This window comes from Prunus persica, chromosome G6 (assembly GCF_000346465.2).
Source record: "Prunus persica cultivar Lovell chromosome G6, Prunus_persica_NCBIv2, whole genome shotgun sequence".
NCBI lineage: Eukaryota > Viridiplantae > Streptophyta > Magnoliopsida > Rosales > Rosaceae > Prunus > Prunus persica.
In genome coordinates, this window is record NC_034014.1 from 9,310,711 (window position 1) to 9,335,916 (window position 25,206).

General features: G+C 36.7%; 2 protein-coding genes across 2 annotated transcripts; both read right to left on the reverse strand.

Annotated features, from left to right (window-relative positions):
• On the reverse strand, positions 440-4,376 carry LOC18772075. Its single transcript, XM_007205990.2, has 7 exons — positions 4,261-4,376; positions 3,913-3,991; positions 3,130-3,279; positions 2,589-2,662; positions 2,354-2,472; positions 1,622-1,705; positions 440-1,032 (listed from the first exon to the last, which is right to left on the reverse strand). Exons 2-7 carry the CDS (start codon positions 3,917-3,919, stop codon positions 981-983), a joined length of 486 nt encoding a protein of 161 aa, XP_007206052.1. The 5' UTR covers positions 3,920-3,991; positions 4,261-4,376; the 3' UTR covers positions 440-980.
• Positions 9,485-12,817, reverse strand: LOC18772978 (pentatricopeptide repeat-containing protein At2g32630). Its single transcript, XM_020566394.1, has 2 exons — positions 11,190-12,817; positions 9,485-10,864 (listed from the first exon to the last, which is right to left on the reverse strand). The coding sequence occupies exons 1-2, from the start codon at positions 12,282-12,284 to the stop codon at positions 9,812-9,814; spliced, it is 2,148 nt and encodes a 715-aa protein (XP_020421983.1). The 5' UTR covers positions 12,285-12,817; the 3' UTR covers positions 9,485-9,811.

Sequence of the window (25,206 nt, forward strand, 5' to 3'; positions counted from 1 at the left end):
CAACCAAGCCTTGTATATCTCTACATTCCCTCTCTCTGTACATCTAAACGAATTATGCTGTCTTTACAAGGCTACGAATGTATTAATTTCAGGTATATTTATAAATGTGCATATAGTAATTTTTTTATATTAAAAATAACTATTTGCACAACTCTTTTCATTTTCTTTAGGGTTAAATACTTTTTAGGTCACTAGATTTTACACACATTTAAATTTGGTCATTGAGAAAAAAATTTAGCCAAATTGATCACTGTGTTTTCCAAAGTTCACAATTTATAGATATTCGAGTGACTAAAAAGGTATCTAACACTTTTGTTTATTATGTTTTATATCTTTAAATTGGTTTTATAAATGTACTCCATGTCTACCTAGTAAGTGTATCTGTTATTTATATATCGTATTTACATGTACAAATTTAAAGTAAAAATAGATATTCCAGTGACCAAAATACGTATTCCATGTCTAACAATTTATAGATATTACAGAGACCAAAAAGGTATTTAACCCGTTTGGTTATTTACGTTTCCCGTTATGCATGTACATCTTGATTCTTGTCCACTATATAATATGTATTTTGTTGATACTTAAACGAAATTCCGTTAAACGAAAAATAAACAGACATTGGGTGAAAACGTGATAAAATTGGTATCATGATGATACCTTCCCAACACTTCATTTGGGTGCAAAGACTCAGACCCTTGCTAGTGATAAAATCAAATTTCCAATTACACTCATGTCACTAATATAACCCGGCCATTCACATCTTCATTGTGGTTTTTAAAGAGGCGCGAATCACTGAAGAGCTCAGATTTTCTCAAAAGTAATGCATCCTTGAAAAATTCTTGGAAGGAAAGTCGAAACTGAGTATATCATTAAACTACGTCCCAAACCATATCAGGCATATGGACGGGTCCATTTCCACACATGCAGCATGAAACTTGACCAGAAGAACCATATTACTAAAGTCGCAGCCCAGCGAGCTAGTCCTTTTTCCTGGTCTCCATTCCCTGCTTCAAGGACTCCAACCTTTTCCTGCACAGAAACTGATGCAGGTCAAAGATCACAAGCAATAATTGCAACGCGATGAAGGATGGAGGATTAAGGTCCATGCATAAGTTAAAAATAAACAGATGATGGCTTATCAAATATGAATCAATTAGGCAGGAATAATTTGCAGATTTAGTTAAAAGGAAAACAAAAAGAAAATTTGGAAAACTGCATGACTAACGGATTATAGTTCATAAAATACAAATTTATGTCAATCTGATTATCTGCAATTTTTTACATGTAAGAAAGAAAAAGGAAATCTAGAAAACTTCTAGTAGATTGGAGGGACATCAGGTGGCAGTTAAAGCTTGGAGGGCCATCGCAGTTTGCTGCTCATAAGCACATCACTACCCAGTTTTCAAATGTGCCTATAAACTAGAAGAGTTGCTATATAGTTTCTGGTAGTACTGATACATATTTGTCTTAATTTATTTAAATAAACCAAATAAATGGTTTACCACTCTAATATTCTGGATGATTCCGGTAGAGAGCAATCAAGTCTTGGGAATCAACAAAAAAGACTTTCAATTTCAAGTTTGCTCATGAAAATGCAATTATTTGCAAGATAACTTACTTGGTATCTGTAAGGCGACCATGCAAACTCCATCTCTGCCGAAAACCTTCTATGCCTTCAAGTCCACTAGCAAGTATCAAGCGCCTATAGAAGCAGAATGATTTTCAACGATAATTAATGATTATGCATCATATATTGCAAGCAAGATACCAAAGCAATTATGGTTCTAATAACCAAAAAGACAACAATACCAATCACCCATAACACTGGGTGACCAAAAGACTGTTTAGGATTTCAAACATAACATTGGCAAGGTACTTATGCAACTTTTAGGTCATCATGTCTCCACAAAGCTTGTCCACAAAACTTGGAGAAAGGTACATCTTAGGCAGACAACCAGGAAAATAATATTTGGAACTAAAAGTTGCAGAGAACTCTAGTTTAAAATTTTTTGTGAACCCCTAAAACATGACTGCAGCAAAAATAGTGCACCAAGTGATCAAACTAACCATAAAAATTACATATCTATAAACCTGTCAGCAGTGCCAACCTCCACAAGCATGTAAGGACAATGAATCAAGGGACCATAATCTTGTGTTAGGGTTAAGAACTGAACTCTAGACTTGGTAGAGGCAATAAGAAGGTATATGATGCAATTAACTAAGATATCTTCAAGAAGAAGAAAAATACAATATTGGAAGACTACTAACAACAAAAACTAAGACTGAAAAGCTGACTGGAGCTTCAGTTAATAACTACTTCTACCACATGACTAATCATTTCAGAACATACCTATCTAATGATGTGACCTCTTTTTCGAGCTGAGAAGCTCTTTCCTTTGCTTCATTTAAAGGCATTGATAACCCCAGTTTGCGCTCACTGTCTTGAAGTCGTTTCCTTAGTTCCCTATCCTGCAATTCAGTGCAAACAAAACCAAAACTGCAGAAATCAAATACTTGGTCATACCCCGAGACAAGAAATAAGCATTGGAGAGATGCAAAAAAGAAAATCATAGTAAACATCTCACCCTTTTTTCAGCGCACTGTTTATACATAACAAGCTCATCTTGACAGAATGGCTCAATATCATTGATTTGCAGACCTGCAGTACATAGAAAAATCACTACAAAACACTGCCTGCCAACAAAAATTTATGGTTCAAGCACACAAGATAAGATCTACAAGTTATGGCAGAATTGTTCTAACTAGAAAGTACTTTATTATCAAAGAAATCTCTGACAATTTTTCTAACAGTCAAAAACTGATTCAGCTTATGTTTCCTTGTAGTTCTTAGGGCATAAAAGGGGGATACACCACAAGTTTGAATCAACGTTTAGCATGTTCATGTGTATATCTCCTTTGACATAGACTGGAAAGAAGCAGTTGATTCATATGTACTGAATTTTGGAGTTATGACAAGAACTACAAACATCCCCAATTCCAGTTATTAACACAGGGATGGCCTATACAGTATACACTATGCATTTGAAATACTTTCTCCTAGAATTTTAAAAAAAAAGAAAAAGATTCCTCAAAATCCCTTTACAGAAATAATAGCACAGAACTTACACAAAAATAGATTCCTCAATATCCCATCACACATATCAACACCTTCAAGCACATGAGAAGCAATTTCTGGTGGAATAACGGGTGATGGTGGGCCTGTCATTAGATCATCGCCTACCAAAATAGTTTCCTCCATAGTTGGCTGTGAATCAACTGGAGACCAAAAAGTAATAACAAAGCATTATAACTCAGTTGCAAATTCAGACAATATATCTTTGGGTTGAATAATGTTTGCCATTCTCATCAACAGAAAACAGAAGAAAAAACATAAAGTGAAAAGTGAGGACATGAAGAATTTGGACCTCAATAGATTAAGCTGTAAATCTCAAATTAAGAGCTTGTTACTAACTGAAAATAATCACTAATCAGATAGTGGTAAAGACGTTATCAATTAGCTGATTCTGGGCATATGAATTCAAAAACTCTTCATCAGTTCATAACTTAATATTGTAACGAGCCCTTGTAGATATATTCCTAAGAGTTCCTTTCCTTTTTGTTTTTAAATTTTTTTTTGGGCTCTTCAACACTTATTTCCAGGCCGCAAAAACCAAATTCTGTAAGCATCACATAAGCCATGTAAACTTGAAGTCTCAACATATTGCTACTCATACAGGTAATAAGATTGAAACCATCTTGATTGCAAAAAAAAACTGAGACAACGCGGGGGAAATCAGACCGTTACCGCAGTATACTAAGGTTTAAGTTTCATCAACAAAACACATAAGTAAAAATTTCAGAAGGAACGCACATTAACGCAAAAGCAAGGAAGCAGTTTTTTACACATACCATCCATGGTTGCTTTCTTGTTTTTAACCTTCCACGACGAAAACCCAAAACAGGCTTAAGTGCTGAAAGTCAGTCGAACCTGGAAATCATCAAAGAAAAGCAAAAATAAGATGAAAGAAAATTGGGTTTCAGTATTTCTGTGAAGGATGATTCAAATGCGGCATTTCGTCAAACGCATGGAGGGCATTGTCCGAACCCAATTGAAATAGAGATATGAGAATATTTGGCTTCAACAAAATGGGTAAAGTAGAAAGACTCTACTGTTAAAAAAAAAAAAAAAAAGATTTTAGGCATTTCAGTATCATGTGCATAATTTCATATGCTGTTAATAGAGTGTGAGAAAAGAACCGTTTCCAGCAGAAAAGAATTGGCAGCACAGATGATCAAGCTACCAGTCGAGTGCTGGAATGACTAGTAGAGACTAGTTTTTATGAAACGATATATGAATTGAGTTCAATTGTTTTGCCTTATTTACCGTCATTTTATTTTATTTTTCTTAAGTTGGTTATTGTGTTTAATTCTATAAGCAATTTAAAAATAAATTTTAAGTTTTTTTTTTTTCCTAATTAGCTTTAAATCACAATAAAAACTCGTTTAAAGTCATGAATATTGCTCAAAGGTTGTTAAAAATCATGTCTATAACTTTGAATTTGATTCTCCAACAAGAAATCCAAAGATTATAAGAAAAATCTAAAAACATTTCTGAGATGGAATTTCTTTATTGAATAGGTATGAAATAGCCAATGTCTTTTTCATTCAGCTAGACTCCATTAATGAAAATAAAATTAGTTTAAGAAAAGCTATGTATTAGTCTTTCAATTACCCCACAACTTTTTTCTCGATAATAAATAATTGTCTTTCGTAAATTGAAATTTGCATTCTACTAATTAATTACCACAGTGATAAAAAATGACTTGCATAACAAAATTGAGAAAAAATAAGTTATAGAGACCAATATTGAAATACACAACGACCGAAATGCATTTGATCCTTTTCTTCAATGTAACTAGACATGCTCAGTTTTAAGCTCTCGTATCATTATCTCTCTTCTCACATAACCATTACGTGTCACCCTAATCTCTATGTAAGGGCAGACACACAGCAGGAGTTAGGGCCCCCACGTGTTCACGGAAATGTCTGAATGAAAGCGCGCCAGGTGCTGCGCATCCTCAGGTGGAGCAAAATTGGCAGTAAGTATTTGTTTTGATTAATTTCACCACACAACACAAGTGTTTACATTAATGCTCAGTATGTATATGAAAAGCTTTTTCTTTGTTTTGGAGAAAACCATTGAAAAGACTGCAGCTGGTATAACACCTGCCCTAGCTGCTTGCTCAGTTCTGATTCTCCTTCTAGCATTCACTGGATATGTTCTTACAGAGGTATTATGTATATTTGTTTCACTTGCCAAATTAGCATTTGACCGTTGCTCATGGAACCTTTCTCAGATATTTGAAGTTATTGAACTGGTTATTTGGTTGAAACTGATTTAGAAACAGAATTTCCTTCATCAGAATAAGATACAAACCTAATTGTTCCCATAATTGGTCTTGTGTTGTTGGGTTTGCTGCACGTTGTTTAGGATGTCAGGGACCAAGAGAGCTTCAACAATGTTAAGCAGTGGTTGAATGAAATCGAACGATATGCAAGTGAAATCTGAGAACTTTAAATACATAGACTCTCCTTGAAAAAAAAATTCACAAATATGTCTTTTTTTTTTACGTGATGAGAAAAATGGAAAAGGTTACAATGCACCAACAACACAATAAGTGGGTGTACCAATTGGATTTACAGATTAAAGATTAATGGTGATTTAATCTGGGAGAAAATCAGTTTTAATTGGTTTAAATCTAAACCCAGCTTCTAAGTCTATCCGAAGGTTCAAAATTTGATCATCACCGTTGATCACAATTTCAGAGATCAAGTCAGCATATTTTTGGGGAAGATCTTTCTCTCAAAAAGCCCACGTGACTCTAAAGTCAAGATTTCAATAGAGTAGAGGATGTGATGGGGAGTTGGTAGAAGGTTTAATTAGAAAACCACTCCCCATAACCATTTAGTGCCAGAAAAGAGGGCCAAGTTTCTTTCCTATGCTTGTGAGGACTTTGCATCAGGGAAAATGGGGTTTACAAGAGATAAACAAGAGATAAGAGAGTTGGCTGATAGGAGATCAAAATTGATCATCATGGAAATTGACTGTTGATGGGGTTTCTTGTCAGACTAATTACTCCCCTTTTTTGCGTTGGAACAGAAAATTCTCTCAACAGATCCGTCCTCCAAATATTAAGGAATAAACCCTATTCTCTATAAATATGAGAAGAGGTGAACATGGTTGAAGACAGCCAAAAATTCAATCAAAACAAAAACTCTCAAGTCATACTGACAAACTCAAATAAGATCATACGATCTTAAAAGACCTTCAGACTCTGAAGCAATTAGACCATTTGGTCTGAAAATCCATCCAGCCTCTAAACAAAAGAGGTAGAACTCGGACTTCTGACTCCAACTCAACCCAGGGAGGCAGTTCACAAAGAAAACTAGATTTCTCTCATTACAAATTTGGTTCAGCATAAGCCAATCAAGCAGAATTCAGGTCTTTCATAATATGAAAACCTCAACAAATTTACAAAGATGCCTTGATGTTTGAAACACATTAGAACAGATCGCAGGTGATCCACAATTAAGCAAAATAGGCACTGAAGTGCAGTTTCGGACTAGGAATCGTCAATCTAGCCACTTCCAATCCAATCCAGACTTAAGAAATCCCAGTTCTACCCATCCAACAAGCCTCTCCATGGCTAAAATAAATTAAAGCTCTGTCAATCTTAATATTGGTATTGATTTCCAGCTGAACCTCATCAGTTGAAGGTGCTGACATTTGAATCCAGTACAGATATATCCAATCCAGCCTGAATCACAGACAACAATCCAAGCAGAAATTGAAGTCCAATGTTCTGTCGTCCTTTCAGACGTGGCAGTTCCCTTTCGTTTTAAATTGTGTAATAGGCAGTTCTCTTTAAAGCAATTTGATTTATTTTTAAGATTCATTTTGGCCAGAACTACTAAGTTTTACTTTGAGAAATTGTGAAATCCTTACCATTCTGAGGCAAGAAAAGAACTTACTTGGGAGATATTACTCACCCAAATTCACAATCACTTGTTTAAAGTCAGTAACTTGGGACGCAAGTTATCTATTTTTCATAAGTTTGTTAGGGTCTTGACTGCTAACAATGGCACGCTCGCACACCAAAGAAAGTTGACTTGTTGACCACAAATAGTTTTCAAGCCAATAGAGAATTTTACCCCACCATCACAAGAGCTAGATCAAAACGGGTGAACAATCTTACACCAATAAGAAACCAATTTTTTAAAATTCGAACATCCCAAACTATTTTTGCAACGTTCCAACCAACAAAGACTATTTTTACAACGTTTTGACCAAAAACAACTAAAGCGGCCTAAAGGGTTGAGGAATGAATGCCAACTCAAAGTGACTTGGCAAATCTTTATCTTACCCTGTTAACCAACGGTTTACGAATCCTGAAACCAGTCGCCAATCCAGGAGATCCAGTTCGGTTTAGTTTATTCATCGATTTAATAAATAAAAACACCAACACCAAGCCGGTTTGGCCATTTTTTCGGTCCAGATGCAAAGCCCTAGCTTACTGAGGTAAGCTTTCTGTCTAAGACACCGAAAGTAGTTTACAAAATATTCAAGAAACAATGGGAACTTTGCTTTGGCTAAACCTAACATCTTAGCAACCTCTCGGACGCCCTACCGAAAAAGCTTCTGCCAGAAAGAACAGAAGTGAAATCACAATTCTACATGTTAGAGAGCTCCATTTTCGTACTTCACATGCTTGGGACTATGTCATGTTCAGTTACATTTTCAGGAAACCTTTGTAATCAGCAACAAGCAAACTGAACCAGAGTAAATTAGAGATGTTAGATTTGACAATTTTGCATTTAGGAGTCTTGTGGTTGCAAATGACAAAAATCAAACGAAATTATTTTAAAAGAATAAACAAAACAGTGCAAAATAAATGGAGTAAACTGACTTAAATCAATCAAAAACTTGCTCAGTTTTCAAACACCACATACAGAAGTCCACTACAATATGTTGCACTGAGAAAAGTAATTCATACCAATGAAACTGAAGCATGTCCAAAAGCCACACCCATTCTCTTCCCCGAAACATTTATTCTGCCCCTCTACAAAACTACTTATTATCTTAACATGTGGTGGAACCATTTCATATTCATAAGACTGCATCACATCATACGGTACGTTAAAAAAACTGTATAAGTTTTCAATTTACAATCTTCCTATCAGTTTATAATCCAAGCAAAGATGCAAGGATTGCTCCACGCAATTTTTGAAGAACCCAAAACAATAGCCAATCAGTAATATACAAAGTTTAGTGGAAGAAACTCACTCACTGCCTGACCTTATTCAAAATCTCTGGTGGACGCTTCTGACAAACTCAATTGACAAGGACGACATATGGATCTTCAGCGGGTCCATTAACACGATCTACAGAGCATATCACAACTAACTCCTAGATGTAAAAAAATTCGCCAAAATAATAATAAATAATTTCCACAAAATATTCACAAAGAAACACATCACAGTCCAAGTACTATAAAATATGATCAACTTGTTCAAAACCATCCAATTAGTACACAAAAATGCTTCATCACTGTTGCCGTACAGTTCAGACCAGAAAACAAGATTAGAATCCAAAAGTGTAAAACACTTTTCAGACACAAAGAGTAAACCATGTGTTACAAATTTTATTCATCCGGAGAAAGATTAGTTACATTATTGGCATGCAAACAGCTCACTGCAAATACAATCATGCCTCTAAAACCAGCTTATTGCTGCAACTAGCATCGTAGTCATGACCATCCATCTCCGAATTAGAAAGCTAATGAACAGCTACAAATCAGAATCCTCTTATTGGTCCCTCAATCACTTTTTACTGAACACAACTAAAGAACCCAAGAAATAGTTCTCCTATGAACTGAACCAGACACCTAACTGCCATGGCATGCACTCATAAGTAAAAGTACTAGAATGGGAATCAAAATAAACATAAAATTAGACAAACAAGAATAAAATTAAAATTAAAAGGAATAAAACACAATAAAGAACTTACGACAGGATGTCCTCTGTACATGCAGCAATACCAATCTTCCAAAGACAGTCCATAAATTCCTAGATTCTCCCAGCTAAAGAAGGAATGCATAAGGCATTTAAATAGTTAAATGATAAAGAATGTCAGTTCTACTGAAACTAGCAATCAAAATCTGGATAAAGAACCGCTGTGATGATCGAGGGTCCTCGACATTAGCATAACAGCCAAAAGTACACAATTCAAGTTGCTTCCATAAAGTTCCATTGAAATGGTACATTACTGTTGGAACTTATCTTAGTTTTGTGTTCATCCACACCATGGCAATTCAACATAAACACACATTGGAAACTACCTCCTGCATAAAACTTTCTAGTTCAATGCATGCAACATACATGGTATGCTTGTATGTCAGTCATCTGGCACATTATTAAAACATGCTGAAACAAAAGATTGCAAGGCTGAATCAGCCTACTTCAAAGCACATTCAAACAATTTATTATCAATTCTGGCTCAAAATTAAACTTGCATTCTGTCCATATGGGCATTGGAAACAAGGTAAATATCACAAAATCGGTAAACTTGAGATGATAATGCGATGAACAGACTACACTAACTCCTATCTGACTTCGACCAAAAAAAAATCTCCATGTATCTTACTACATGTGGCCAAACAGCTATGAATACCTAAAGCTACAAAACCTCTTGGCAGTGGTCTTGCAGCCAATAGATTGTGAAGCATCTGTAGATGGCCATCAAACTATCTCATTGAGGGCCTCTTGTGCCCGAACGCTTCAATCGAGATGCCGCTAGGGCCAAATTAAGAGAAGAGGACGGAACAAAACCACGGGCCTCCATCAGCCCATGTATCCTATGAGCTTCCTGCTTAAACCCACCATCTATAAGCCCATTTATAATCCTCTCAAACTCACCTGAACCCAATTGCTCCTTCTTAGCCTCCAATACTCCCAGAGCTTGTAGGGCCTTTTTCTCAACTCCAGCCTTAGCATACATTTCAAAAAGGCTTACATGAACTTTAAGTGGAGGAGTCTCACCCTGCTCGGCAATTTTTCCCAATAGTTGCTCAGCCTCACCAACTAGCTGCAATTTACCCAGCCAATCTATAAGAACAGAGTAAGTGGCAACTCCAGGCTCAAATCCATCCTTTTCAAGCTGCATCAACAGATTCAACGCCTTATCTAGTAAATTTTTTTTTTCATAAGCTGCAAGCATGCTTGCAGTGCACCTGTCATCAGGTCTGTGCCCAACTTTCATCATGTAATCAAAGTTGCTCCTTGCCCGATCAGGGTCACCAGCCTTCCCGTATGCCTCAACAAGCAATGTACAAGACTCCAATGTTGGCTGGAACCCTGCGAACTGCATAATGTTGGCAATTCTTCCAGCTCCACCAACATCACCACTTTGTGAAAATGACCGAAGTAATGCCATGAAAATTTCTTTTGTGGGTTTGATGTCTCTTGCTTCCATCTCTCTCATCAACGACTCAGCCAATTTGGGTTGGCCAGCATTTAGATATGCCATGATCATTGAATTGTACACCTTAGTGTCTGGTTTGAAGCCCTGACTCCTCAAACTTTCAAATGCTTCTTTAGCACTGTCAAGATTGCCTACCTTGCTGTACATGTGAACCAAACTAGTAGCCGTTAAGATATCAGGTTGGATACCATTTTCATTCATCTTCTTCAAAATTCTCTCAGCATCTTCTAGGTGGTTCTGTTTAGCATGGGCATCGATAAGCATAGAGTAGTCACGGATGTTCGTCTGGAAGGATTTCTCATTCAATACAAGTTCTGCCACCTGCAAACAATTTTTTCAGCATCAAATACATCGAAAAGGCCAATATAAGATAAATGGCACCGCTATCACAAGCTACATAACCTTTGGATTCATATACACTCAACAGCTAAAACCCAAATCTAAAACTTGAAGCCCACATACATGCATAAACCTCTCAACTCACCACACCCTAAGCATATTTTCATACAAAAAATATTTGAACTCTTACATAAGTTATACAAAATTCATAAATAAGTAGTAGATACTAAAAACCAACATTTTGAAAAAGGATCTAACTAATAGAGCAATGATATCCAATGAAGGAGAACAGAAAAGAGTGATGTACCTTAAAGTATAAGCCAGTGTTCTGCTTTCTCAATCTATCAAGAAAATTGAGCCAATCAATCTTACTAGGTTGAAGCAGTTCTACCCATTCAGCCAAAAGTGGAGACAGGTCATCTGTCACATTTGATTGAATAATTCTCTCAGTAACCAATTTGCATTTCCCAGTTATGGGTTTTGGTTCCTGGGGCCAAATAATTTCCTCTGCCTCATGAATTTTATCAGCCACATCTACCCACTTGGAGTCAGATAGATCAAGACCATAAATGTTGTATCTTATCTTCCCTCGCCTCTTGGGGAGAGAAACAACCTTAGACTTCTCCTCTTCCCCTGTGGTTTCAGCTTGCATTCCCTCTGCTGCCTCCCCTTCTTCTTGGGATTTTCTGTCCTCTTCTCTAAGACGCTCCAAGCTCTGATAAAACTCAGTTTCCTCCATCTTCTCACGGGCCCACTTGAACCTAAGCTCTCTAAGCATATCCCCTCGGATACCAACTTCACCAGCAAATCTACACATCTCCTTAACTTCTTCTTCTTGCAGAAACCCCTTCATTTTTTCCTTCTTGACTTCCTTCTTCATGTCCTCCAAAACCATATTGCTCACCTCCCACACTGTCTTCCACAAATCCTCACTAAAATCCTGCAATGGAGTGGACTGTGATTCACTAAGCATCTGCTCAATCCCGCCCTTTTCCATCTCTGACACAACTTTCTGGACAATAATCATGAGCATTCCATCAATGGTTTCTTTATCGCAATCTGGGTAAGCCTCATTGAGCTTCTGGCGTATGATCCATACAAATCGGGACAAGAACTCGTTAATGACTCCATCTTCCTCCTCATCTGAAACCTCAGAATCAATTTTAGGGTCACCCACTTGAGCTTGAGCAGAGTGAATATATCTATTAAATGAAGAAATGGGTTTGGGGCATTTAGGGTTTTTCAGAGGTTTAGAGCCACCCTGACTTGGGGAATGAAATGAAAGAGGTACTGGGTCTGCTGCCATGGTTGTGAAACCGTGGCCATAAGGTGATCGCAGCCTTGCACTGATTTTTGACGCATTGGTTACTGCTTGCCTAGAAACTAAGTGCCTCAAATTCATGTCTCAGAGAAAGAGTAAAGATAGTACAATAACCTATCAAGCAGATGCTTAGACTTCGAAATGTGAGAGAAGAGAGAGAGAGAGAGAGAGAGAGAGAGAGAGAGATGAACTGAGGTTGAGGTTCGACTGAAGAGATGGTGCTAGCGTCAATTGGGTTTGGGACTGTGCTGCTGAGAGACGAAGAGGGACAGAAGTGTGCCGGTTGGTTTTTGTTTTTGTTTTTTTTTTTGTTTTTTGTTTTTTTTTCGCTTCTCTCTTTTTAATACGTGGTTTTAACCTTTTTAATGGCTGTTCTATTAAAGTTTAGGGTTTTACCCTCTTCTAATTATAATGTGTCAGTCAAATATTCAAGGAAAATTGGCGAATTTACCCTTGGTTCACCTAATTTATTCACTAATATCCTTATTTTAAAACTCAATCACAAATGCCTTTTATAAAAACTCCCTATTGACAACTTATTACCCATTATTCACTTTTTTTTCTTCTTCTGAGTCATTGTTCTCTGAAATACTCTCATCTCTCTAGTCTCTTCCTCTTCCTCTTCTTCCTTCTGTCCGTCTTTCACTTTTGTTTAGTCGTTCTGAGTTCTCCCAAATCCTCTTTCACAATTTCTCAGTCTCACTCTCTCAACCCTTATCTTCTCTCTTCTCTCTTTCACTTGCACCCACATCGGCGACGACGACTTCACCCTTTCCACCTCCATCTCTCACGATCTGTCACCTCTTTCGACCTCCATGCATGGTGTCTTAGGTAGCCAGCTCGGCTTTTCTGCTTCACATTTGGGTTTTCTTCTCCTTGTTTCAATTTCATATATGGGTTTGGATTTTTTGTGCTTGATGTGAGTTCAAGTCCCTCCAAGTTAAATTTGAGTGAGATTGTACAAAAATTTGTTGAAACATAATTGTGGGTTTAATTTAAAATTATGGGTTCTTCTTCTTCTTCTTCTTCTTCTTCTATGATATGCTATCTCTGAGATGACACCCCCAATTGCTTTCTTCTTTGCTTCTTCGTCTTCTCTTCTCTGATATGCTCTATTTGAGATGAAATCCCAATTTTGCATATCCTCTCTCTCTCTCTCTCTCTCTCTCACATTGATTCCCATCCCTAATTCCCAAATTATCCATGTTCTTCTTTTCCTAGCTCCAAAGACCCATCTTCCTCATCCACATCATTAGCCACAAGCACCACCAACGAGTTGGCAAACCTAATATGTAATATTTGTTCTTGAAATGGGTGGATTAGCATTGACTTTAAATTTTTGTTTTAAAAAGAAGCATTTATTTGTCTGAAACCCAACAAAAACTTTCCAAGACAGACTTGAAAAAAAAAGTGATACGACAATGATAAAATAGCAATACAGGGCCAATACGATGACAATAGTAAGACAATAAAAAAAAATTAGAAATTTCAGATTTATTGCGTGTATATTGCTTGTTTATTGCAATAAACATGCTCAGCAAGATAACTCTAATACAAGCTTTCTCCCTTCGTGTATATTGCTTGTTTATTACGTATGTATTGCTTATTTATTGCATGTATATTGCATGATTATTGCATATTTATTGCATGTGGATTGCTTGTTTATTGCATGTGTATTGTCTGTTTATTGCGCGTATATCGCATGTTTATTGCAGACCTCACCAAAGAACCCAAAAAGAATCAGCTGCGAGTTGGAAGAGATAACTAAGAGGAGAGGAGCTGCGAGTCAGACCTCACCGAAAAACCTAAAATTTGTTGCACAATCCCAAGACAAACTGAGAAAAATTTGTTGCACAATCCCAAAATTTTATAAATAAGATTCAAGCATAATATTCCTTAAAAAGTTCTTGTATAATCTCACTGAAATAATATTCTCTACACAAGCTGAACATATTAATTGTAAACCCAGAGAGTAAAATTTTAAATTAAACCCACAATTATATTTCAACAAATTTCTGTACAATCTCACTCAAATTTGACTTGGAGGGACTTGAACTCACATCAAGCACCAAAAATCCAAACCCATATATGAAATTGAAACAAGGAGAAGAAAACCCAAATGTGAAGCAGAAAAGCCGAGTTGGCTACCTGAGACGCCATGCATGGAGGTCGAAAGAGGTGACAGAGAGTGAGAGATGGAGGTGGAAAGGTTGAGGTCGTCATCGCCGATGTGGGTGCGAGTGAAAGAGAAGAGAAGGGTTGAGAGAGTGAGACTGAGAAATTGTGAAAGAGGATTTGGGAGAGCTCAGAACGGCTAAACAAAAGTGAAAGATGGACAGAAGGAAGAAGAGGAAGAGGAAGAGACTAGAGAGATGAGAGTATTTCAGAGAGCAATGACTCAGAAGAAAAAAACTAAGTGAAGGATGGGCAATAGGCTGTCAATAGGGAGTTTTTATAAGGGGCATTTGTGATTGGGTTTCAAAATAAGGATATTAGTGAATAAATTAGGTGAGCCGGGGGTAAAGCCACCAATTTCCCAATATTCAATATGACATTGGTAAAAATATATATATATATATATATGACTTTGTTTTTATGAACCACCATATTTGAATGTTTTAATCCGACGGTTCATAATAAGTTTTGAGAAATAAAAAACAAACAAAAAAGGAAAAAGAAACACCAAATTAGAGGTAGCCAATTCCCATATATGAGGTCAAAATGGGAAGAAATATTTGTGTTCGGTGAGTGAATCACATAAGAGCATCTACAATCACACTTCTTAATTTTTAGTTAAAATTTAGCAAAAAAACACTCCATAAATCTATTTTAATTTCAAGTACAATCATACTTTCTAGTTTAGGGAGTTATGAATATTTTATTTATCTTTTAATTCAATTTTTTAATAAAATAAAGGCAAAAGAATAACAACAAATAACAGTTAATATTAAATAAATTATAAAGATAATATTAAAATAAGAGTGCTGCTATTTCCTACCCTTAATCCTATTTTCTCACCCACTTTATATTCAAAATTTGAAGCGTTAATTACAATTTTGGTCACTAGGATTAGGCCAGAAAACAAGTTTAGCACCGTGATTTTAATTGTCCCGATTTCGTCACGGTTCTTCAAGTTGTTAACAAATCAGGTCCAAGCCTTCAATTTTGTCAGTTTGGCAGGGGATTTATTGTCATTTCATCCCAACCCACCATCAAAAGCGTGTAAAAACTCAAATCCTCATGTAAAACGTCAAATTGGGGATTAGGTTTTACTTAGCAAGAAAAAATGGGCTCGATTCAAAGTCAATTCTCAGTGGTTTCTCACTCAATTCTCGGTCGATTAAGGTTCCATTGTAACAAGCGTATGAATTTTGGAAGATTTTGGGTTTGATTTCGTGTGGGTTCCGGGTTTATTTCGGAGATTGTCGAAGCATGGTGGGTGCGAAACGTATGAAACCAAAGAAACGTCCATTTGATCCAGGTGAGATTTTGGACTGGTTTGTGGTTGTTGTATGATCAGCTCTGTAGTTTATGAATTTATATATCACTATGTTGCGATTGAGAGTCAATGTCATGCGAGTTACTATCAGTTATTTCTACTAGTTTGGTAGGGACTTTATTTGTCCTACGGGGTTGGTTTAAATTTGTTTATTGTAACTTTTGTGTTGTTTGTACTTTTATATGCATTCATCACATGTAGTTAAGCCCACTTAACATGGTGGGTGAATAGTTTAAGTTGCAAAAGGTTGTGCTTTTAACCTGTGGTGTTATTTGGTTCCGGCCAAAAAGGGGTGTTGTCTTGTAGTGCTTTAGGAATATAATATGGTGTTGTCTGGTTGTACATATACAGTGGCCATCCTTCATAAATTCATTGTTTACCACCAAATTGTCATATATAAGCTGCAAAATATGTTAATGCATTGCTTAGATTATACTAATAATGTGAATATAATTATTGTTTTTGTATTTCAATATTTTGAACATATTTTCTTTATTTTGCAGATGGTGGATACTTCACTTTGGAGTTAAGATGTGTGGGAAGTTTGTCAACAATGGAATGTCTTATGAGGGAGATATGACAAATATTTATGACAATGTAGATTCATATAGGTTTTCTGTTAGTATGAAATTTGTATTGTCATTTCCTAGACTTTAGCATAGGTGAAAAATTAGTGTGTGAAGAATTGTTACTGGACGTTTTGGCACAACTCGTTCAATCTCATACTTCCGAGGCATGACTTAACCGATATGAGAAATTGATTTCAGGTAACTCATGACATAATCATGCATTCATTATAGGATTCCTAATTGGAGTTATTTTCACTCAAAGTATTTTTATCTTAATCTTATTTTTAATAGGATTAGATTTTATCTCTTAATATTACTTTCCTAGTTGAACTCTATTTTGATTTAGATTAAAAATATTATGTTTTCATTATCTTGGACTTGGAAAGGATGTTTTAATTAATATCCTATTTGGTTTCGTGTTTACATCTTGATATATATTGTTTCATTGGATAAACAATTGATTGGAGTGCAATTGAGAATATGACGAAACCATATAAGATTCTATGACTATCAAATTGAATGCAGGGCAAGATATTGAGTTGTGGTTGTGGGTCTTCACGTGGATTGTGGAGAATAAGTTTTGTATAAATCATTGTGTGCATCTCTTTGGTTTAGTACAATTTTTGATATTTGTGTTGAGTATATAGGATACTTAAGCAAAAGCTGCTGTGCATATATTTGAGATAAATAATCAAGTGTTCTATGTTTACTTGGTGATTTATCAAACACTTTAATAATTCATATTGCATTCATATGCATGTCGGTGACTCATGCGGTTGAGGGCACCAAGACCGTGGTGTCGGTTTTCCTCCGACGAGCTTGAAGCAATTGTGGCCAGTATTGCGTTCAACATAAGGAGTGTCGAAGATCATCCCGTGACAGAAGTTAAGTTACGAAGAAGTCGGTAAACATTATCTAGAATGTGTCTAGGATAAGTGTGTAAGTACTTCTTGTAATCATCATTCTATAGTGAATTTGTATTGGACTAAGGAGTCTCGTGGATTTTCCCCAGAGGTGGGGTTTTACCACGTAAAATAATTCTCTGCGTGTTCTTTTATTTTATGCTCAGCACGTTTCAGGATTGATAAGCCATATCAATCCTGCTACCGAAGTTTAGTTTTACTTATTTGATTATAATCTTAAATTGGCCTATTCACCCTCCTTTAGGCATTTTTAGTCATCCTACAGGTATTATCATTTTCTACAATAGAATTAAGGGATATTATGAATGAATGTGAGATTAAAACTGCAAGCGATTTTATTATACATTTTCTGGAAAGGGAGTACATGAAGGGCTATTAGGGTTGAAATATGATTCTGAAATATTAGCTATATTACCTTTCATCCCTAGCAATAGGCATATAGTGGTGCATGTAGATCATGATGTTGATGTGTCTGATGTTATTGAGGAGGTTTACACCCAATCACTTGGTACACAATATGAAGAATTTTTTAATGATATCCCAAATGATTGCTTTAGTCAAGTAGATGAGAATGTTGTTAAGACACAAGGAAATACACCTTATCATACACATTTTGCAAACCCTCAAAAGGCCAATGATCATAATGAATATATTGTTGTTAATGATGATGAGACTGAGGATACTAATGGGGAAGCTACTGAGGGTGATGGGGAAGCTGCTAAAGGTAATGGTAAGGCTTCACTTCATAATGTTCCTATTTATGAAGACCGTGATGATGAATCTGACGAAGAGATATATATATAATGAGGAGAATGATGCAGCTCTTGAGGATAACCATTGGTTTCAAAACAATGTTGAGATTCCTAAGGTACATGTATTTGTAGATAAAAAGAAGCAAAAGAAGGAGCTTGTATTTATGGAGAAAAAAAAAAGGATGAGCCTTATACCTAATGGTAACATGAATGATAATTTGCCTGAGGAGAATTATAGCTCAGATAGCTTTGGTAGTCCACCTAACTCTGATGACAAGGGACATACACAAAGGTTTATAGAGTTCAATGCTAATACTGACATGGAGAACCCGCAATTTGAAATAGAAATGTTATTTGGCTCTAAACATAAGTTGAGAGAAGCTATTTCAAACTATGTTGTCATACAGGGTTATGAAGTGAAAGTGACTAAAAAGGATGCAAGCAAAGTGTCTGAAATGCAAGGGGAATTTATGGGCTTCTTTTATGGAAGAATGGACTTTGCAAATTAGGAGTATGACAGACCGGCACACTTGTAGCAAAAGTTATAACAACCCTCAAGCTACTTCAACTTTTCTTGCAAAGAAATACATTGATGTAATTAGAGATCAGCCCAAGATAAGTTTGAGGACACTCCATGCTTATGTTAAGAGGGACACAAGTTTGGATATCAGTTTCAGTATAATTGGTAGGGCTAGGCAGAAGGTAGTTGAAATAATTGAGGGAACTTATGCTTCACAGTACTCTAAGTTGTGGGAGTATTGTGAAGAGGTTAAGCAACCAATGTGGGTAGCACTATGATGATGAAGCTTGAAGCCCCTTTATTTTCAAAGGTTGTATGTATATTTGGATGGCTGCAAAAAAAAAAAAAGGATTTCTAGCTAGTTGTGTTGATGGATGCCATTTGAAATGCACATTCTAAGGTATGTGCTTGTCTTATAGTTTATCAGATGTCTTATATATTTCAAGGTATGTGTCACAAGAGATAGGATAGACAAAGCTTTCTGTCTTATATGTATGATGTTTCGGTACATTCTTCCTGGGCCGGGTTTACTTGTTTATATGTCTACTCTCTTATGACTATTGATTTCTTCTCAGTGCGGGTTTATCCTTATGACTCCTTCTCGTGAACTAGGGTCAAATAAATAGATGGATTGCCCTTTCCTATCCTGGAAGTTGATCCCTGTTGTCCAAAGCGTTCTAAAAGCAAGTAAATTATGGGACTTGGATCCCGGATAGAAGTAAGATGATTCAACACCGACCGAGAAAATAACCCGCCTCTTTCTCCAATTTCAGAACCTCTAGTGCTTGCCTTATCTATGAAATGACGTGGAAGTTCAGCATGTGAATCTATTTATGCAATTTTTTATAGGGCAATTACTTGTGGCAATGGGGCATTGATCCAAATGACAATATGTACCCTATTGCCTATGTTGTGGCTGAGTTGGAGACCAAAGAAACATGGTGTTGGTTACTAGATTTGACCAAATGATATTAGTAAAATGCAAATTGTTGTTGTTTCATATGGAAGTCATATTGCCACTGTATTGCCTCCCTAGCACCTTTTTTTCAAGTGTGTGTAGTGGGATTATATAGTTTTTGTATTGCCATAGTACAGCTCCTATATTTAATTCTTCGTCTTATTCTTTTAATTGAATTCTTGATTCAATTTCTTTCAAATTTTGGAATTTAGGGCAAGGATTTAGGTATTTGAATTGAACATAAAAAGACACATTAATTAAAACCAATTATGTCTGGTGTATTGCCCTTATAGTAGCATCGTATTGCCTCCTTATTGCTCCTCTATTGATATCGTATTGCCTTTTTTTTCAAGTCTGCATGGGAATGAAATTATAATACAGTTTTTGTATTGCCTTTGTATTACTATTGTATTGCTACGGTATTGCTCCTATATGCTATGGCATTGCGTTTTTTTATTAACTATATCTAGGAATGAAATTATAATGCAGTATTTGTATTGCCTTTGTATTGTCGTCGTATTGATGTTTTATAGAACCCAATTTCCGTCCTTTTGTCTTTATTCAAACACAAATTTGAAAAAAATGTGCTAGGGAGGCAATACAGTGGCAATATGAGTTCATCTGAAACAACAACAGATTGCATTTTACTAATGTCATTTGGTCAAATATGGGTTCACTATAGGAATAATACCAACTCATGCTCAGATTGCATGTGGTCCCTAAAGCAATAATGGCAATTTCATCATCTCTCAACTTGAAATACGAGGAACCAACATCGATTCCATAGTTTGTGATGTTGGACAGCCCCATATAACCAGAACCTAAAAGAAGAATTCTTGTGGATTTTGAAATTTGGAGCAATTGCAGTGGAATTATGGAAGAAGTATCCTTTCTCTGATTATGGAAGCAACTCCCTTTCTCTGTTTCTCAGTCTCTATCTCTTTTTCTCTATTTCTTAGTTTAGGGTTTGTTATAAGGTGAAGAAGAGAAGAAGAGAGAAGAAGAGAGAAGAATGAAAATGAAAAAGTGAGAAGAAGGCAATACATGAACAATAAAGAGTATTTATAGGCTTTTGTTTTCAGTATGTCATCAAACCATACACTTAGGCCATCCTTAATTGGGTCTTTATTTTGGGCTCAATCACCATGGGGCTCTCAAATATACTGCCAAAGACCAAAAAGGCATCCCCAATGACATTGATTTTGGGCTCTAAATGATGAAGTCCCACTGAAAAGGTCTCTAAATCTATGGATATGGATAGAGCCCCTAGAGCCCGAGCAGGCCCCACGAGGAAGAAAAGGCTGAGCCCGCTTGAGTGACACTAGAAACTGCTTCACTCTCCTCAATGCAGCTACTCCATCTACTCACCCATCATGCATTCAACAATTTTTGCCCATCCAACGGTTGGTCTTTGAAAATTAATACTCACCCTCATCATTGAAGATGCTCCAGCTCAAGCATTATTAACACTTTATTTATTTATTATTATTGTGCAATTAAATTTTCCCTATAAAACACACATTCTTTAAAATTTTCGCACCACCAATATCATTCACCACATCTATTTAATTTTTCACTCATAAAATTATTTATAATTGTTGGTATTTTTTTTTGGTAATCTCTCAACATCCTTATGAAAAAATTATTTTAACAAATATTAAATCAAAGGATGTTTTTATGTTCAAAGTCTTAATGATATGTGTAATGACCCAAACCTAAAATTCATATTTAATTAGTAATTTATTATGCGGAAAGACAATTTTGCCCTTGGAATAATTTATGAACGAAAAGTTGACTTTTTGACCAAAAAGGAATTTGACAATTCCACATACACCGTTGCGTAGAGCACGACGAAATGAGTTCACAGACACGAAGTGAGCTCGAATCGGAGTTTTAACGAAGAAAATGCGATTAAAATATCACGATGGGCAAAATGGTAATTAGGAAAAATCAGATTTGTTTTATAAAACCTCAGTTTCGCTCTCTCTCTCTCTCTCTCTCTCTCTCTCTCTCTCTCTCTCTCTCTCTCCCGTCGCACCAACCCCCCAGCCGAATTTTCTTCTCCTCGCCACCACCACGTTCGGCCATCAATTCCGTCGGCACCAGTCCCAAAAGAACCAGCTCGTCCTCCTCTACACATCTCAGCCCTCAGCCGCTCCACTCCGCCGCTGGCGTCGCCGGAAATTGCAGAAAATCGATCGGTTTTGTCAAAATTTCAACCTGTTCGTTCTCCTTCAATTCTCCTCCAAATTTGTCGAGTAAGGGATGGATTTCTACCTATTTTCCATGCTCTAGCTGATGGTTGGGTAGGTTTGCATCGATTTTGACCGTAGCTAGCTCAGTTTGTAATTTGAAATTTTGCCGGTTTACGGACTCCGTGTTCGGCCACTTCCGGTCAGTTTTTGGGGTAGGTCCAAGAACAAAAGTGGTTCCAAATATGGTGTTATACCTAGGGTAGGAGTTTGGAACCGTGGTTTTGAGATTTTCCGGCGATGCGTTATCGCTTTGGACACCCATCGCTGCCGGCGCGTGCGGCGGCGCGTGGGTGAGGGTGGTGCAGTGACACTGTGTCTTGATGCAATTATTAGGTTGTCACGAGAGCGTAGAAATTCGCGGATCTCAATTTGGATACCGTTTGAGCCTCGAACGGATTTTCCATATTGTGCGATTATCGGGTTCAATATTGTTGAGCCGTTGGATCGTAATCAATTTTAGGTATGTTACTCTAGATAATTTTAGAATCGTGTAGGATTCGACGGATTGTGAATCGGAGTCCTGGATACTACGAAAACGCGAACCCTAGAGCTAGGGTTTAGAAATTATGCGATTACAGGATTGTGATCAATCCGACCGTCCGATCGACATCAATACCCTCGGGACATGTGTCCTAAATATATTGGACCTTCTAGCGGCATCCGGATCATATTGTGAGGTCATGGACCCGTGGGGTTCCGGATTGACTTTTTGGACTTTAGCGCTTTTTGAGTCCCAAGATACCGCTAAACTATCCCACGTGGAAGGAAAGCTGTTATGGGCATAGGGATCACTTTAAATTGACGCACGTACTTTTAGGAGCCGGGGGTAGGGTTTTAATTTAATACTATATTGTATTAATAGAATATTATGGTCATTGAATCAGGCACCCGGGCACCAGTTGACCCGCAGGAGGGACCTTCAAGAGGTCCAGCGAGCTCGAACTATCAGTGAGTGGACTCCTGATTTTAATAAATGAATTTAAGCAGTTCAGTTTCAATTATAAGTTGTTTTAGTCTGTTAAATATTTTATATTGCATGCCGCCGAGTGAAATTTCCTTTAAAGAATCTAGGAAAAGATATTCTCGTTAATTATCAGATAAATGGCAGCAGAATTTTAAAGGTTACAGAAAGTTAATTATTCAACAGTTTTGCTTCATAAACTTTATATTTTCTTAAACCACCTTGTACCCAGATATTAAATGTTGCCTTCGGAGTATATTTGTTGCCTTCGGTTTAGTCAGCATGCTTGACAGTTGCCCCACGAGTTCCTTGGTACTCGAACTCGTGTGGAGCAAGTAATGCGGATAAAGGTGGACTACGGTTCCCTGAATCCTGCGAGCTGCGGCTCGGACTGACCTCGTGTCACTGAGACCTGCGAGTATATGTCACCTATGGTGATGCAAGGAATTGACGGATATAAGGATTTGACGGAAATAGAGGTACACCTAGGTGATAGTTTTCAACTGTTTTCAAATGTATAGTTATATACATGCAAGTATTTCAGAAATAAAGAGAATAAGCTAGTTTGTATAACTGTTTTTACAAGTGGGGTTAGTATGTTCATATGTTATTTTCTAAATTTTATTTTTGAGTCCACTCACCCTTTTTGTTGTTTTGCGCCCCCAGGCAGTAGACGTGCACAGGAATCCACCACCGGGCCACTTCCCATCTTCCGCGCCTTTCTTTGATGTAGGATTTTGTTTTGTACAAGGATTCACTCTTTTGTAAATTCTTAGTAGTCGCTCTGATATGTTGTCCTAGACTGAGACTTGAACTGTTGGAATGTATATATATGTATGCCGGCAGTTGGTTGTATATATATATACTTGTTTTGACATGTGTAAATATTTTGGTATTGAGCCAGTTACAAAGGAAACTCTGCCGGTTTTTTGGTAGAAGTCAACCTTGTTATTTTAGTATGTTTTTTATAGAAGGACAAATAGGTCATTTGTGCCCGACATTCGCCAGGTGTCGGTCACGCATAGGGTCTGGCTCGGATTCCAAAGCGGAATTTGAATCGAGTCCTGTCAATATGTGTGTTTGGTGTTCTGGAATCTCGTCTTAAATTTGATTATTTTGTTGTTAAAATGATCATAAATGAAAAAAAAAAAAAACTAATATCACATAAAATAAGTTAACCAAAAAAAAAAGCATAAATCAAAATACATCATAAAAATCCAAATATAGAGCCCAAGTATAAAGCCACGATTGTGAGAAAAATATCTTTAGAATCCAGAATATCTATGATTGGGATGCCCTTAGAGCACTTCCATCCGCAGTGCCATGGTGCAAGTAAGGGTAGACACTGTTCACGTGAATAGTGACTGCCCTACCCTTTTTAATTTTGCTTTTCCACCTATTGTTATGACAAGTAAAAGCAAATACTATTCACATCAAAATATAAGAAGAGGAAGTTGTATGGAGTTTTGGTGTGGGAAGTGAGGAACATGACTAGATATTTATAAATAAATAAAAAAATATGAAATTTTTGGTATTTATTTTAATTTTTTATAATTTTTTTGGGTATTTAAATTGGTCACTAATGTCATGCTGACACAGCAAACCCACAACAAGCCAGGAAAATCTTGCCTTTGGGCTTGCCCATGTTGATGAGCCCACTCCTCGCCCGGGCTGGCCTTCACCGTTGGAGTTGGGTTTTGGGAACTAAGAGGCCTTTTGCTCGTGCTGGCCTGCACGGGTGAAAGTGCTCTTAAGCCAACCAATTCTACCTCAGTGAAAAAGTAAGGAGATGCTTTTGGTAAGGGGCATTAAAAAGTATTTTTGGTTGTATTAAAAAATTAAAGACTTATTTATTGTAGTACCCCCTTAAACTTTGGTTAAATCTCGTTTTACCCCCTTAAAGTTAAAATGACCCACTTTACCCCCTTGACCGTGGTTTTGTGTTCCAATTTACCCCCCACCGTTAACGACATCCAAAAGACCGTCAAAAATACTGACGTGGTAGGGTCATTACGTTAGCCAATTGTTGAGCATAGTTAGCATCATACGTGGAAAAGTGGACCTCACATGCTTTTCAAATAGAAATTAATAAATTTTTTTTTACTTTTAAGTTTAAAAAATCAATTATATTACATAATAAATTTTAAAAAAATTTTGCAAAATTAAAAAACCCTACCCATCAACCACTATCCCTCCAGCAGCCTCAACCCCTCCCACCCAGATTCCCCACCAGTCCCTTTGCCCCTCTCGGTCTCTCCCACTGATTACAAAACAAAGTTATCAGATCCCCACATAAAATTAATCAAATCTCCACATGTGTGGTTATGAATATCATAGAGAGAAACAAAACAAGAAAAAGAGGAAACCCCAATCTGCAAATTGTGAATAGAAATTAAGGATAGAGATATGCAAAGTCATAGAAGTATCCTTTAGGTTTGGTGGATCTCATTGGCCAAGAAGGGAACATTTCCATTGCTATTTTCTTTTCTAGTTTCCTTTCTGAAAGGTCCCAATGATTAGTTTTTATAGTGCAGCTGAGATTTGTTTACTTGATGAAAGGTCCCAA

Coding starts and splice junctions, on each gene's coding strand:
- LOC18772075 (XM_007205990.2), bottom strand. Junction 2,663..3,129: donor ATTGAGGAATCTATTTTTGT/GTAAGTTCTGTG, acceptor TATGTACTGCAG/GTCTGCAAATCAATGATATT. Junction 1,033..1,621: donor GGTCGCCTTACAGATACCAA/GTAAGTTATCTT, acceptor GTTTCTGTGCAG/GAAAAGGTTGGAGTCCTTGA.
- LOC18772978 (XM_020566394.1), bottom strand. CDS start 12,284: ATGAATTTGAGGCACTTAGTTTCTAGGCAAGCAGTAACCAATGCGTCA. Junction 10,865..11,189: donor ACACTGGCTTATACTTTAAG/GTACATCACTCT, acceptor AATTGTTTGCAG/GTGGCAGAACTTGTATTGAA.